Here is a 16,869-nt window from a genome sequence, read left to right as displayed (position 1 = left end):
AGCAAAAGTAAATAAATAAATAAAAAAAAAAATTACTAATAATAGTGACATTAAAAAAATATTGTATTGTCTCATCCATATATTTCAATTCTTGTTTGAACAACATATTTTAAAACTCTTCTGATTTTGTTTATTTTTAGCAGCGAATATTATTTGTATTCGAAGAATAAACATTGCATAATTGAACAGAACCCAAATAAAATCGACCTTCATTATAGAGAGAAAATATAGCAAGCTCTGAAATGATTCATTTCATGACCTTCGTTATCCTAAAGGCTCGTGGCAGTCTTGATGACGTTCATTTATTGCCAAATCTAAATTAGATCATATCATTAGATCGTTGTTTGTGTTTCATACCTTTTGTAACTTTGATATTAAAACATAATGTTAATTTATATTGTGTAAAGCTTAGTTGATGAAAAAAATGTTTATTTTGCTGGGATTAATTCGGAAGATTGTAATAAAAAAAAAGAAAATCCCCAAAATTTAATAAAATGTAATCAGTTAAAATTAATTTCTGAGATACACTTTGAGTGAAATATTTGTCACTTTTCGTAGTTGTTGGTTCAGCGGCCTCTGACCAAAGTCACGAGTATAAACTCACGATGTGTGTATGTTTTGTTCATAATGGACAACTAGTAATAATTATTTCATTTTTATGAAAAAATTAGGTACTTTAAGTATTTTGCCTTAGCGCCAAACTTGTGAGAAATCACAATAAAATGATATTATTTTTTATTATAAAATCTCATCTGTTATCTTTAATGCGAAATATTAGAATATCGGCTAGCATACAATAGTTGCTTCTCGCAAAGGCTGTTCTTCTGCCTTTGAACTGTAAAACTCAGAGTAGCGATTTCGTAATTTATGTATAATAATTTTAAAGTATTTGAAGAACAAATTAATAATATATAAAAAAGCACGATTTAATAAAACAAATTTGATAAAAAGCATCATACAATTGATAAGGAAAAAAGATAAAATTTGAAAGAAATTTGATAAGAAGTAGATATAGTCGATATAGTTTTTTAGCTGTAAGTAATACAAGAGAATACTGCTTCACATATATTTTTTGCTACAAGCGATCTTTTTCCTTAAATCGTGCTAATTTCTGACAGTCTGAAATCTTTTTTTTGAAGTTTTTTTATTACAACTTCAAAATTAATCAATCTTTATCAACCTCAATTTTTATCTTTATTCTAAGTGGTTTCTATAGCCAAATTTAAAACGTTTTTAGAAAATTTTCCGAGATTATTACGAGTTTTCCTTTTATACTCTGGTAGGGATCAGTATATTTAGCAAGGGTACCAAAACAAATATATAATTCAAACAAGCAGCAAGATACATTTAGCCTCATTTTCTCGTATATGAAATGAGAAATATGTATTTGTTTTGTGGCGGTCTATGATGGCTCCACAATTGAGATTGATAACTAAATCATGCGGTGTAACTAATTGAAATTAACTAAGGAATTGCGGTGTAGCTATAAGGATGAAAACGATGCTTCTATAAAATGCGGTTTATTTCTATGAGAAGGGGCATGGAGTCACCCCACTACCAACGGTAAGCATCGCGTTCCGAGTTCTTCACAGTTCTGGCGGGTCATGACCCCGCGCAGTTACAAAAAAGGGAGCAACCCTAGAATGGGCGCTTGCCAACTTGGCGCGTTGGTAGCAAAGTACTGAACATGCCGCCCCCGTTGAAATATACATTTCAATAATTACATCAATTACATTTTTTGTAAAAACAAGGGAGACAATTAATGCAGTAAATATATGAAAATAACAAAATGACATTAATAATTCTTAAGAAATACAAATAGTTGCACTGAAAAAGAAAATACAAATAACGATAAATAACAATGAATATTGCAGTTTTTAGATATAATATTCGCTACAAATATTAAAGAGAATCTTACAGATTTCAAGGTACACATTTAGAAATGAATTATGTAAGGTGAAATTAGACTTCCAATGGCAAAAGTGCAATTTTAGAAATGGATCGTTTATAGATACCAGAATGAGTTTTAACATTTACTACTCTTACTACATTGTCTTTACCATAGAATACATTTACAATTCTACCTAAAATCCATTTACAACATGGAAGATTTTCTTCTTTGAGCAAAACCATGTCACCAATTTTTAAATTTTGGTTCTTAATTATCCATTTATGTCTTTGTTGCAAAGTACTTAAATAATTATTTTGCCATCTTTTCCATATGACTTGTACCATTTTTGAGGTTCTTTGCCATAAATTCAATCTATTATTTTCCGTGTTTGTTAAATTTGGTTCAACAATGGATGTGATTGGCCTACCAATGAGAAAATGTCCAGGTGTCAGAATTTCCAGATCGTCCATGTCACTAGACAAAGGAGTAATAGGACGGGAATTCAAAATTCCTTCGATCTGATGCAGAATAGTAAAAAATTCCTCATATGTTAACTTTGAAACTCCAACAACACGTTTGAGATGGTATTTGAAGGATTTGACACCTGCCTCCCATAAGCCACCAAAGTTAGGTGCTCTGGGTGGAAGAAATTTCCATTGAATGCCCTCTTCAGATAAAAAATTTGATAAATATTCATCATGTTTAGTTACAATAAGAGCTAATCTCTTTAATTCAGAATTACCACTTACAAAATTCTTACCATTATCACTAAAAATAAATTGCGATTTACCTCGTCTTGAAAAGAACCTTTTGAGGCATGCAATGAATGCTTCAGAAGTTAGATCAGAAACAATATCTAAGTGAATACATTTAGTAACCATACAGATAAATATACAAACATAAATTTTATGATATAAACCTTTCCTTTGACCTTTATACTTTATGAAAAACGGTCCACAGAAGTCGATACCTGTACAGTTAAAAGGAGAATTTACATTCACACGTTCTTTTGGCAAATTGCCCATAATTTGTTCATTAGTCAAAGGTTTTGCTTTGAAACAGGTAATACAACTGTGGACAATTTTTCTACAAACATTCCTTCCATTTAAGGGCCAGAATTCTCTACGAACACAATACAATAAATTTTGTGGCCCAATATGCAAATTTTTCAAATGAAAATACATAACAATACTTTTTGTTAAATTACTTTTGTCAGGTAAGATAACTGGATGTCTCTGGTCAAAATTTACACTGCTGTGTTGAATACGACCTCCTACTCTCAAAATTCCATCTTCATCAAGAAAAGGATTTAGATTTTTAATCTTACCTGTGGGTTGTTTTCCATGAAGAAGTAAATTTATATCACTCTGAAATGCAATTTCTTGCACAGATTTTACCAAGAATGATTTACCCCTTTGTAATTCTACTGTAGAAAGAGGTCCATACAACCTATTCTTAGGATTTCTTAAATTGTTACAAAACCTAAAAAGAAAACTTACAATACGAATTAATTTAGAATATTTGTTAGTAGTACATAAAAGTAAATCTAAAAATGTAGCATCCACACTTAAAGTTAGAGTCTTAGTAGTCTCTCCTTTCAGTTCATGAAAATATTCGTCATCAGTAGGAATGTTACTTTCATCACTAAGTTCAACAGTAACTTGTTGAAGAAACTGTGGACCATTCCACCACAAATGATTGTTCATAAGGTGGTGAGGAGTCATACCACGGGAAATAATATCAGCAGGATTTTCACAAGTTTTTACATGGTGCCAGGAAAATTCTTTCGTCAGCTCTTGGATGCGGGAAATTCTATTTGACACAAACACCTTAAGCAGATGCAATGAAGTATTAATCCAGGCCAGCACTATAGTCGAATCTGAGTAGAGGCAAATTTTATCTATTTTCAGGTTAAGAGATGACACAGTTTTAGAAGCGAGCTTAGCAAGAAGCTCAGCAGCACATAGCTCAAGACGGGGTATTGTCATCACCTTAATAGGAGCAACTTTAGATTTGCTGCATAGTAGAGAAACCTTCACATGATTCAATATAGTAACACAACGAAGATAGATGACTGCACCATAAGCATCTTTCGATGCGTCAGCAAAACCATGTAGTTCAACTTCCTTGATGGAGTCAGTTAGAATGCAACGAGGAATCTGCATCTTTGTAATATCCCCTAAACAATATCTGAATATTTCCCATTCGTGCTTTTCCTGATGTGGTAACACTTGATCCCATTCAATTTTGCGTAGCCACAATCTCTGGAGGAAGATCTTTGCCTTTACTGTCACTGGTCCTAGAAGACCAAGTGGGTCAAAAAGTTTAGCTATATCAGTCAAAACAGTTCGCTTTGTGGGAATGCTAGTTGATGGAGTGACATTGAAACCAAAGCAGTCTTCTTTTGGGTTCCATTTCAAGCCAAGTGTTTTAATTGTATTTTTATCAGAATCACCAAACTGATAACCTTGATCTTCAGATGGAACAGATTCTAAAAGCATTTCATTGTTTGCACACCATTTGTGCAAATACATGCCACCAGCTTTTAGAAGAGAAATCAATTCTTGCTGTAATTTTATTGCAGTAGAAACGTCATCTGCACCAGAGAGAACATCATCAACATAAAAATCTTTTAAGGTTACAGCAGATGCTAAAGGAAATTTGTGTTGCTCATCTATTGCTAATTGGTTTAGCACTCTCGTAGCTAAGTAGGGAGCAGATTTGGTGCCGTATGTAACTGTAAGAAGCTTATAAAATGAAGGTTCCTCAGAACTCCTGGTTTTCCAAAGAATGCATTGAAAATTACACTGCTCAGGATTAACCCAAATCTGTCTGTACATTTTCTTGACATCAGCAGTAAATGCAACCTTGTGCTTTCGGAATCTCAATAAGATTGAAAACAAGTCATCTTGAACAACACCTCCTTTTAGCAAACAGTTATTCAAAGATACACCTGAAGTAGATGCAGCTGAGGCATCGAAAACTACGCGTAACTTTGTTGTACTACTATCAGCCTTGTAAACGCCGTGATGAGGCATGACATATTTTACATTCTCAATACTATCTAATTTTTGCATATGACCTAATTGCTCATATTCTTTCATAAAATTACAATAAAGATTAGAAAAATTCGGATCATTATTTAATCGCTTCCAGAGACTATCTAATCTTTGTTTTGCAGTTTGAATGGAATTGCCTAATTGCATATTTTTCTTAAGAGGAAGGTTAACAATATATTTACCTTGCTCATCCCTACGATAAGTCTGCACGAAATTTTCTTCGCATTCTAATTCTTCTTTGTTTTTAGATGTAGGTGTATCTAAAATACTTTCAACTTCCCAAAATTTCTTTAACAAATTATCTAAGTTATCTTTTTGAGAGATTAAACCACAATGCTGTGATTCCTGTTTACCTTGAATTGTTCCACTTAGTATATGTCCAAATACAGTTTCTTGCAAAATTAAGGAATTATTTATATCAAATCTATTTTCTTTTAAGATACTTAAGAATATTTCTGCCCCTATTAATATATCCACCTTTTGGAGGGAAAAGAATTCCGGATCTGCTAATTGGACGTAAGGCGGAATTTTTATTCCTTCTAAATCAATAAATGTGGATGGCATTAGATCTGTGATTTTCGGAATGACCAAGAAATCTAGTGTTGCAGTAAAAGAGCCATCCGAGTTCAAAATAGTGGAGGTACTTTTTCTTTTCACATTAAGAGTAGTATCGGAAATCCCCGATATTGGAACATTTATTTTTTCTTTCTTTAAACCAAGTGCATTGGCGAAATCAGATGTCATCAAATTACACATGCTTCCAGAATCTAATAAAGCCCTACCCTTTCTGACAGTTCCGAAACTATCCAAAACATAAACAACAGCCGTAGCTAGAATCACTCTTTTCTTCTGCGTAACGAAACAGGAAGTCAGGGGGGAAGGGTTGCACAACGAATAGGGGTCAGCAACTGAGGGAGTCTGCCTTGAATTCATTGAGGATGAGTCATCGCTTACTGTGGACACCTGCATCCGGTGTAATAGAGTATGATGCTTTTCTTTGCAAGTGAAACAAGTGTATTTCGATTTACATTGAGCGATTTTGTGAGATCTGAAACAATTTAAACATAAATGTTTTTCTCGAACAGTTTCATATCGCTTTTGCGGGGAGAATTGCAAAAACTGATCGCATTTATGCAATGGATGATCAGCGTTTCTACACAGTATACAATACTTGGGATTATTCGATGGCTTAACAAATAGAGTTCGTGCTTTATTTTTCTGTTCACTAACATCCGAATATTTAGATTTGTATGGAATATTGTGCCCAATGGCATTTAAAACTTGATATCTTCTTTCTAAAAATTCTATGAAATCATCAAAATCAGGAACTTCCTTGTTTACTAAGGAAAGTTCAAACTGCTTTCGAGATTCGCGGTCTAATTTTTGCAAAATTATATTTATTAAAATAGCATCTGACAATTCATTACGTTCATATTTTAAAACATTTAATGCTCTTAAATTTTTAAGAATACAATCTATTAAATTGCGTAAGTCTTTCGCGGATTCATGAACAATTTTTTCTTGATTAATTATATTTTTGATATGGGTGTCTACAATTACACGTTTATTTTCGAATCTTTCTACTAAAGCTTTCAGAAGGGAATCATATGTATCTTCAGACGTTTCTATCAATTTTGCATCGTTTCTCAAACATGAACGTAAATAGTAGCACTTTTGGTTTTCAGTTAAATTGGGATTATCATTTATTAAATTTAGGAATTGTTGCTTAAAGGAATTCCATTCTTCTATTTTACCGTTAAACAATGGAAGAGGTATTTCCGGTAATCTAATTGAAGTAACTTTATCTATGGACTCTTTAATAATAGCACCATTTGTAGAATTAGAAACAGAAGTAGATTTGAGATCATGTAAAATGGATTTGAGGCTTACCTCTATTTTCAAAATTTCATCCTCGAGTTCGGATAGATTGGATTCCACTTGATCAAAGTCATTGTCCGACACAGTCCTATAATATTCGTTTCTCAGTTCTTCAAATCTTGTACTTGTTCTCGAAAGAATATCCAGTTGGGTAATCACTGTCGATTCAGTTAAATGCTCTCTTTTTTCAATGAATGTTCGCAGTTTTGTCAACTGTGCTCTAATACTCCCCTTTCTTCTATTTAAGACAACTAAATCACTTGCCATAACTAATTTGAATGGATATCAAATCGAAATCCAGTGCGCTCAGGCTCCGACGGACCAAAATGTTTTGTGGCGGTCTATGATGGCTCCACAATTGAGATTGATAACTAAATCATGCGGTGTAACTAATTGAAATTAACTAAGGAATTGCGGTGTAGCTATAAGGATGAAAACGATGCTTCTATAAAATGCGGTTTATTTCTATGAGAAGGGGCATGGAGTCACCCCACTACCAACGGTAAGCATCGCGTTCCGAGTTCTTCACAGTTCTGGCGGGTCATGACCCCGCGCAGTTACAAAAAAGGGAGCAACCCTAGAATGGGCGCTTGCCAACTTGGCGCGTTGGTAGCAAAGTACTGAACAGTATTGTAATTATCTAAATTCTCGACCTACAGTTTATGATGAGTTTACACATTGTAAACTTCTTTCAGTTCGGGGAAAAAAAAAAAAGTGTGTTTTTTAGTTCGTGTCAGCATAATAATTAGAACATTGAAAGATATAGAGAACGAGTTGTCAAATATTAAATTAAATCCTTGAATTGGTAATTTAGCTATCAGGTGATCCATCACACAATATTTGACAATAATGAGTTACATGCATGATTTTTTTTTAATTTGTGATTCTTGCAACAAACATAAAGATAAATATTAAAATTTGAACCAAATCTGTCAAAGGAATGAGACGCATCTCCAAAATGAGTATTCGACGATATAAAAACGAAATTCTTTTAAAGTATTTGAGAAAGTCGAGGAAAGAATTTTTTAATTCAGAATTGCGAAAAATGTAGCTCTTTATTTGAACTAAATTTTTTAGATTTTCAACCGAAATTTTTTTTAGAAAATAAATTGAAAAATCATTTGTAACAATAAAATAGAAAGGAAATTAAAGAAAAATTAATTAAATAATATTTATTTAAAAGGCATGTTTTTTCAGGACAATATTGAAGATAAATGAATTGTAGATGAATTAAAGCAAATGTGGAAGTGGAAGAGAATTAAAAAAAGAATATTAAATAATCAATCAAATACCATTTGACTGTTAACTTCTAATTTTGACATTAGCTTGGAAAAGTGTAACCTCATTTTGAAAAGTGCAAGAAATGGATTATAATGCTTTGTTTTCCGAAGACTTGTTACTTCATTTTTTTTTTCGTTAAGAATTGAATTCTCATTCAGGGAAAATAAATTAATATACAAAAATAATAAAATAATAATTTTTAAAAGAATTTGAAGCAAAGTTTCTAGCATTAGCTCTAATGGATGAACAGTGGACAACTATTGTTAAAACCGCAGAATAAAACCGTAATTCTTGTAATTTTTGTCAAATCATTGTAACAGAGGTCGAGTACTGGATATTGAAGATTCAAATTAAATCTTGTACATATTCTCAAAAATATCCTGGAATCAACTTCATCAAAATCGATTTTCAGAATAGTAATGAGTATTAAATGACAAGCAGGAAACACTTAATTCTCAGATTTACAGTTATTGTTTTGTACCTTTATCGAAATTAGGTAACAGAAAGAAAGAAATTGAAGGTTCTTTTTCCTTTTAGGTATCTTGTGCAACATAGAAGCTTTGTTTGTAGGAAAATTTGTCTGTAGGAAGAATTCACGTTCTTCAAACCATTACATAAAACAGACACTTTTTTGCATATCAGAACAATAGAAATCTTCCAGATAACCATCTTATCATTTTTTCGTGGTTTAGTTCCTTCTTTACGTTTTATCTTTTTTGGAATAGCATGTAAAGCTGCCCATATAGCATTTACTTACAAAGTTCTTTTTCGAATATAAATGCGAATGTCTTCAAGAAATCCATTTAAATGATCTTTGAAAAATTGTCTGAAACATATACCCCAATTGCATGAGGGCTATTTTACACTTACATCGAAAATCTGAAAAGAAGTCAGATAAAAAGTGTGGCATGTGACCTTCTTCCAAACTGTGAAGGGGTAAGGTTGATGTATTCACAGATACTTAAGAGAATCGGGTTTCAAATATTTGACGCTGCGGTCCTCTTATTGAAACTTTGCCACCAGACTATTGTAGCCACATCTCTTATTTTCAGAAATTCCGCCCTCTTGATTGCGATGAATCACCTTTTAAAGACTGAAATGAGATAGAATTGAAATTGTTGTAAGATAGGAATTATTTTGAATACTATCAAAACTGAATTACCCAACAAAAAAATCATTTCAGTAGAAATTCTTAACTAACTAATGCGTTTTTAACTATCTAAAATTTCAGTAACAGACGTGTTCCCCTCTTTACTTAGTTTTCTTTGTAACCTATAGGTAAAATCTCTATTTCGAGAAAAGGTTCTAAGTTCGAAATCTTATCCTACCTGTGATTCAGTATGTATGTAGATCCATTATGCTCTAATTCTGAGTTAAACTTCATCTTGCTAATATGGCATTGAAATTTGGAGAAGGATCTTCCGATTCTGTCTTTTGCCCTCGTCTTCTGACTACAGTTTAAAATTATTAATCATTTCAAACTATTCTCGTGTTTCTTCGAAATGGGGTGTTTAATATAGCTTAACTAAATTAAAAATATCTTCGTGTTTTATATCTTCTCTAATAAGTTTCTCTCGTTTTTTTTTTTTTTTTCACTTTTGATTTCTTCTTCATTCCTACCCCTTCTGGATATTGAATTTCTTCTGACCTTCCATTCTGATTTTCTCAAAAAATTGAATTTTTAATATTAATAATTTTTTGAAAAGAAAAAATAACAAGAGATGCTGCAGTATTTACTATCAAAAGTGAAGTATCATTATTTCATTTCTATCAATCAGCATTCTGTTAAACTCTGCTGTAATTATTTATAATTAGTCTTCAGAATGAATTGTAAAATTAGCTTCAAAATAATTAATGCTGTATTTATAGCATTTCTTGCATTATGAGTATAAAGAAATTCAACCAGTAATTTAATCAATTTTCTGAATATATTCTCTAAAATAGTTTCTTTTTTAATGTTCCTTAAATACCGAGAATAATGCTTTCTAACTCAAATATTGCTCTGAGAAATAATTCTGTTATAATTTCAAAATTTATGCGAAATTGTTGTAGTCTATGTTACGTATATGCTTAAAAGCCAATTACTATTATGAGACACACCGTATGGGACCTCAAGATCTCATAGAATCCGGTTGTTATCTTCTATTTTATCTGTTTATTTCGTTTTTATGCTTTTACTTTATTTGGTCATTACTTTATAGTTGATTGCTGAAAAGAAGTATTTGCTAACATCTGATAAATAGTTTGAAACTGCATTTAGAAAACTATTTTGTTATCTGCATTTAGTACGCAATCCAGGAGAAACTTCTCGTTTTATTTTATTTGTCAATGGAAGAATCAGTTGAATGACAACTTGATAGAATTGACAGATGAGTTCTGGGACATCTGAATAGTTTGATTGACAACTATTTCGTTTTCTGAATAGGCTGGCTATACCATTTGTGAGAATTCACTTTATTATTGAGCTCTTGTCAAATTATTTTGCAAAACATTCATCAATTCATAGATGCCTTCTTAAAAAAAACTGTAACACTAAATTCGAATTATTTTAAGGTCTAACATTGTTTTTATTGCAGTTGGTATGTGTTATCAGGATTCAACTTACTAGATTATCTAATTTAAATACTTGCATTATCTTCGCGAAACAATGACGAATATTTTTCAAAATAAATTTACTCGCAATCTATTGTTTAAATAACGACACAGAATGCTGAAAATCGTTAAATTAGCGTTCCCATGTATACTGCTTTTACTACCACTTAGTATCACTGCAATTCTGCTTCAGAAAATGATTTTGTAACAGAACTCATGCAATAACAGCTAGACTTTCCTCTTATCTACGCTCAGTATGAATAAAAAATATTAAGTAATGCTGCTCCGTTTGCATCCTACATGGATTTTCATTCGTTAAACCGACTTGAGCTCAGCTGCTTTACCCACATCTTGCAAGAGTTTATTTTGAAAATAAATGCTCAACGCGTTTTACTAATTCAAAATGACAATCACGAGTAGTAGAGAACCCACTTACTCTTTTTTCCTTCTACAATTCTATTGAAAAAGAAGAAACCCATGTTTGTGACCTTGATTCTTCTGTGAGACAGCTATTTCAGTTTTCCTTTTTCTTATCGAGGAAATCGGTGAAAGGTTTCGGGGCATGGATTTCAAACCGAAATTATTGTAAAGGATGAAAGGATTAGTAACACAAGGTGAATAGAAGTCGATTAAGAGGAAATGCTTATAATGAAAGTAAAATCACATGTATACAATTTTTCTTTTCGACTGTCTGATTTCACGTGTGTGAAAACGAGAATTTTTAATCATTGTCTTAATTCTGCATTTTCAGACTTGTGATGTGATTTCCTTTCAGTTTGGAAAGATACTTCAGACATGATTTTTATATAGATCAACATGACTATAGAATAGTTTCATTTTATTTTGACTATGGATGTTCGGAATTGATTTGCTATTATTGATTTCATTTCCTATGGTTGTCTAATCTCACATGTAGAAACACGAGAATTTACTTAATAAAGCATTGATGGATATTTTGAATGCTGCACGATATTGTGAGAAGGTCGTAGCAATATTGTAGAGCATTCTATGTATTGTTTTGTCTGGCTTTTTTTTAAAAAAATTTTCATCTCTCTTTTATTTTGATTTTGTAATTCGAAATGACAATGAAGTAATTTCTTTTTTCTATCAATTCAAAACAAATTGCTTCTTTATCTCCCCTTTGATTCTGTTTTTCAAAATAGAGATATATCCTTTTCGTCAAGTTCGAAAATATTTTTTAAGTATTTTTAGAAATAAATCGGTTGCACATTTCCAATTTAATTTCAACTTCAATTTTGTAAAAAGCAGTTGAAATTTGTTTGATATTTCGATTTATCAGAAAAAAAAAATGTTACGAATTTGAAAAACTTTTTCCTTGTGTCTACTTTTTAAAACCAAATGTTTGTGCGCATATCATAATAGAAAAAATAATGATACTTTATTTCTTCCTATCTTTTTGTACGAAAAAAATTAAGAGTTTTTAATTTCCCGTATACGTAGTATAGAGAATATATATAGTAATCGTCGAAAAATTCGAACTCAAGAATTTGACGAATCGCCACGTTTTCGAACTCCCCGAGTTCGAAAAAGACATTTTTGGGAAATGCTTGTCCGCCTGTCTGTCTATCTGTGACAAAGATAATTAAAAAACTCTTTAAGCTAGATGGATGAAATTTGGTATACGATCTTTACACCAAATGTGTAAATTTATTTCAAATTTTGAACAAAATACATTCAGAGGAAATCTATCCGGCTGTTCGAATATAAATTAACATAATAACTACAAAACGAAGAAGCGATTATTATATCATTCGATGTAATAAATCGAAAAAGAAAGAAAGAAAACCAGTGGGAGTAACTGGCCTCCCGCTGGTTTAAGCGAGATAAAGCAATGACTTAAATAAATCGAATTTGATATGTGTTTTTGGGACTAAAAGTATAGTTCTGTGTCAAATGTTTGTTTCAATAGGCTGGGAAAAATACGTCCGTGACACAAATTCGAATTTCGGATACTATCAACTGCATGCCAGAGATTAATCACTAAATAACTCGCCAAGGATGATACAACAGATTCAGTAAAAATGTAAAATTGACGCCAAAGATTAATATTTCATAACTATACTACGCTAGTGCCATGCAAAGTGTTCTCTGGTATAACACTTTTATTAGAAAGTATGCTGGAAAGTTATAGAGTGGCCACTCCCGCTGGTTTTCTTTGTTTATTTTCTCGATTTATCTCGAATGATAATTTTCAGAAATACCGCAAAGAATAATTGGATTATCAAATATAATGTTTCTATATTGGGCTTAAGTTGAAACATTTATTCTTAAAGCAAAAATAATGATGTTAACAAACAGTACTTATTAATTTCTCGTATATGAAGTTTACAAGGAAAAAATATTTTAATCGTCTTAAAAAAAAATCGGAGTCAGAACATTTAACCAGTCTTTATGTTTCAAACTCCCCAAATTCGAGAAATGTATTGCTAGAATTATGTCTGTTCTGGCTGTTTGTAAACACGATAGTTCAAAAAAGTTTTGAGCTAGACGGATGAAATTTGGTTCATTTATTTTACACAAATTTTGCAGATTTCTATGAAATTCATTCTGAAAAAGTTTGTTCAATATAAGTAAAAATGATAAATACAAAACTTTAAGAAATCCATTGAAGAAGCGGTTAAGAGCCGAAATAACCAGATTTTGGTGCACTTACAGCCCACTGGAATCAAATGTTCTCCCGATGGTAGGTGCGATAGTTTGGGGGAAGACTGCTGGCTTGATTGTCGTCTTTGTCATCTTATTATAATCCAGAATTACAATTATAAAAAATAAAGTCTCGAAACAGTTTTCATGTTGCCTCTAAATGGAATTTAAGTATAACTTTGATTCAACTTTAATTTTATTTATATTTGCTAATTATTAAAACTATAAATTTGAACCAAATATTTTAAATAGGTTCTATCATCTTTCTTTTTTGAGAAAAATTCGATATGGTCAAAATTAATTTTCCAAATAAACTACAATAATTAAACTACTTAAGTATGTTTAAATCTGTGTCTGCGAGAGAAATATTATTTTATTTTGAATAAGCAGTTATTTTTGAATATACAAGTACTAATGTTTTGAAAGGATATTATTTGTAGTGAGCGATGGGCAGTGCTTATTTAAATATGTATGTACAAACAAAATATTAAATATGTATGTAAAATCGAAAGCAAATTTAACACTTTTAATGACTCCCAAGAATCTTTAAAATAAATTAACTAAACTAAGAAATCGATTTATAGTTTATTTCTGGCTTAGAAAGGAAACACCTACAATAATGAAAATAATTAAAGTTCAATGAAAAGAAAATAAGCTCTCATATTTTTGGGCCGAAAAGCTCTAGATTCGAATCCTGACTCAACCAAAATTTTCCCATACATTTGAACCTGGTAACGTGAAATTAGATATTAATGATCTGTTGGTGTAGCATAGGATTCTCCTAGTTAAAGAGTGCCATCATCCTTGTCATCTGGCCACGGCTCAAAATTGTGAAGGCTTTGTCAAAAATAGTTTTCGTTTTGCTTCAAAATAAACATTAATATAAGTAAACTAAATTGGATCATTAAATTTATAGATCCAAAATAGCATAGAATGTGTTATTATATTGTTTCGCATTCAAAATTTTGAAAAAGGTCACGCAGGTATCGTTTTTGCTAATAAGGGATGGTATGTTTTACAAGTGCGTATTTTTTCTTCCTGTGACTTCTATTGCCGATGAAAAGATTTTTTCAGTGTATACACCCTATGACAAACACATTACGAAAGCGCAATTTTATGTATGCAAGTTTAATTCGATATTTATAGTATAAGAAGAAAAATTGTGGACATAAATTTATTGATTAGTTATATTTCTGATTACTGTTCAGAAATATAAATAGTACTTCAGATTCATTTGAATATTTTGCTCATAAAATAAACGTTACGATGGTAACATTAAGGCAACAATTTCAATGTTACACTCAGATTACAGGCATGATTTTACATTTAAATACTCATTTAAAAAATTAATTGAATATCTTATTTTTGACGAAGCTAAGAATTTTAAAAGAAAGGTTTTTTTAAATATAAATATGTGTATAATTTATTATGTGCACGTTATTGCGGCTGTATAATTAACTGAAAGACGTGGTATTTCAGAAACTTTTTCGCATACTCTAAAATGTTTTTCTGCCCTTTCCCTGCATAAAATTGTGGTGCTTGGACGTGGCCGTCAATGCACGAGTGCTTAGATATTTATTTTGAGAACTCCGCACATGAGAGTTTTGTGCTTCGTAGTAAAGAAAGCCGAATATATATTTTAGGCTCCATTTTTTTTTTAATTTGTTGAAACCAAAATTTTACAGAAAACTATAATTTAAATTACAAGATCACATACTATATTTCATTTATTGAAGTCGATGCGTTTTTAAGTCATCCTGTTCACATGCATGCGAAAGTACAAACTAATTGAAGATTGAATTCAAAATTTTGTAAAAATACTTTAAATGTTAAAAAAAGTATAGCACATTTCATTTTTATTAGTAATTTTCTTTACATAGATGCGAATATACAAACAGATAGACTGTCAAATTCTTGAAGGATTTGGTTTAAAATTTGATACAGATATGCACTATAAATATTAAATCTTATGTTTCAAATTTTAACGATTTATGTCTTTACTATTTGTATTCGGACAACCAGAATGGATTTCTTCAAAATTTAATGAAGATCTACAAATTTGGTGTAAAGGCAACATACCAAATTTCGCCCATTTAGATCAAAACGTTATTGTGTTCACAAATAGACATAGTTTCAAAAATGTATCTCTTGGACTTAAAGAGGTCTAAAACATGAAAACTCGTTAAAATCTCGCATTCGAATTTTTTGACGATGTAATATTTTTTCTTTGTTGTACTTTATATACAAAAAAATAAAAATTAATTTAAAAACAATATTTAAGTGGAAAATTTCAGGTGCTCTGAATGTCAAATTTGGAGCATTGTTGCCTGACATTGTTTTAATTCCTATATTGTATGCTCTTAATTTACTTTCGATTTTAACAATGATGCACCCAAAAATTAATGTATTGCATCAAACGTGTGTATAAAAAAGTATCTAAAACAATGAAAGGTTTTTTTTTTTAAATACTTTAAAAATAAAAATTAGAGAATAATTGTTTAGAAATAAAATTGGTAACACCAAGCTAATTTTTTTGAATTTTAAAGGGATATTAAATAAATTTATGCGATAGCATACTATAAAGATATGTAACAGAAACGATAATTTCTAGATTAATTGTAAATTAAAAAATCCTTCTTCCACAGCTACTTACTATGCAAGAAATAACTATATGCCAAATTTGTTAGCTCTAGGTTCAAATGTCTGCCGTAAAAAGCGTTTTGCGTGCTTTTTAATTGTACATTTTCAATTCACAAATAGATTCCAGCACATCATATTAAAAAGCAACTTTTTTAAGCTTTATTTGTGTTATTCGGCATAAATATGTGTTATTTGAAAACAATTCATGAAGCATTTGAATATGCATACGGCAATACTTGCGACCAACGCACTTTAAAAAACAGAATGCCTATTATTTATGTCTTTAACGAAAGATATCCAGATTACCAAAAAAAAATAATCAAGAAATCTATCGACCATAATATTTTAAGATTGTTGTATGCGTTCTTTTAGCAAAACAAAAAAAAAAATGCTAAGTTCTGCTCTTAACAGCATATATTAATAATTTTCGAAATAAAGAAATGTGCATTCCGTAAATCAAAATCATTCGCTTGTTCGGATGGTTCTGTTTCACAATTTTCGTCTGCTATTCTTATTGAAAAGATCACGTGATTGAATGCCGGATAACATCTGCACTTTGTTCCTTTCTGTGTAAACACAGAGTTCGGATTAGAATTATCAAAATGATATGATTACACTTGTCTAATTTTCTTTGGGGTGTCGATACTTGTAAGGTATAGAATCTGAAAAGTTTGACAGGTTTAAAGACAAGTAAGTCATTAAATGACTTCACAATTTTATAACAATTTATGGATGCACCGTGCTTTTGTTTACATTTCATGGTTTGTGTTTAACTTTTGTGTTTGCTTTCTTGGTGATAAATTTTGTACGATAGTTTCACGTGAAATTTTTATTCTTCTTTCATTCATCCGTTGTTATTTTAAA

At 30.9% G+C, this 16,869-nt stretch overlaps 2 protein-coding genes across 3 annotated transcripts in view; one reads left to right on the top strand and one right to left on the bottom strand.

Moving 5' to 3' along the window:
- LOC129963583 (aldehyde dehydrogenase, dimeric NADP-preferring-like) overlaps window positions 1-16,869 on the top strand; it is a 37,566-nt gene that overhangs the window by 7,256 nt on the left and 13,441 nt on the right. The window contains exon 1 of one of the 2 annotated variants that reach the window (XM_056078048.1): window positions 16,540-16,695. The exons of the other annotated variant lie outside the window; for it this stretch is intronic. The gene's annotated coding sequence lies outside the window, so the exon portion shown is untranslated. Of the gene's footprint in view, window positions 1-16,539; window positions 16,696-16,869 lie in introns of those variants that run through there. 2 annotated transcript variants of the gene reach the window in all.
- LOC129962852 (uncharacterized) lies at window positions 1,963-7,095 on the bottom strand. Its single transcript, XM_056076851.1, has 4 exons — window positions 6,705-7,095; window positions 3,426-6,326; window positions 3,099-3,317; window positions 1,963-2,747 (listed from the first exon to the last, which is right to left on the bottom strand). Exons 1-4 carry the CDS (start codon window positions 7,093-7,095, stop codon window positions 1,963-1,965), a joined length of 4,296 nt encoding a protein of 1,431 aa, XP_055932826.1.

Source organism: Argiope bruennichi, chromosome 3, assembly GCF_947563725.1.
Source record: "Argiope bruennichi chromosome 3, qqArgBrue1.1, whole genome shotgun sequence".
NCBI lineage: Eukaryota > Metazoa > Arthropoda > Arachnida > Araneae > Araneidae > Argiope > Argiope bruennichi.
Note: the sequence above shows the minus strand (reverse complement) of the source record. Positions and strands in the feature narration are given on the sequence as shown.

What these genes read in the sequence shown, in the direction of transcription:
- LOC129962852 (XM_056076851.1), bottom strand. Translation starts at nt 7,095, where the DNA reads ATGGCAAGTGATTTAGTTGTCTTAAATAGAAGAAAGGGGAGTATTAGA. An exon ending in ATTTTTAGATTTACTTTTAT is followed by an intron (nt 3,318 to 3,425) that starts GTACTACTAACA and finishes CTCTTTCTACAG; the next exon opens with TAGAATTACAAAGGGGTAAA. An exon ending in AGTTATCTTACCTGACAAAA is followed by an intron (nt 2,748 to 3,098) that starts GTAATTTAACAA and finishes GTATTCACTTAG; the next exon opens with ATATTGTTTCTGATCTAACT.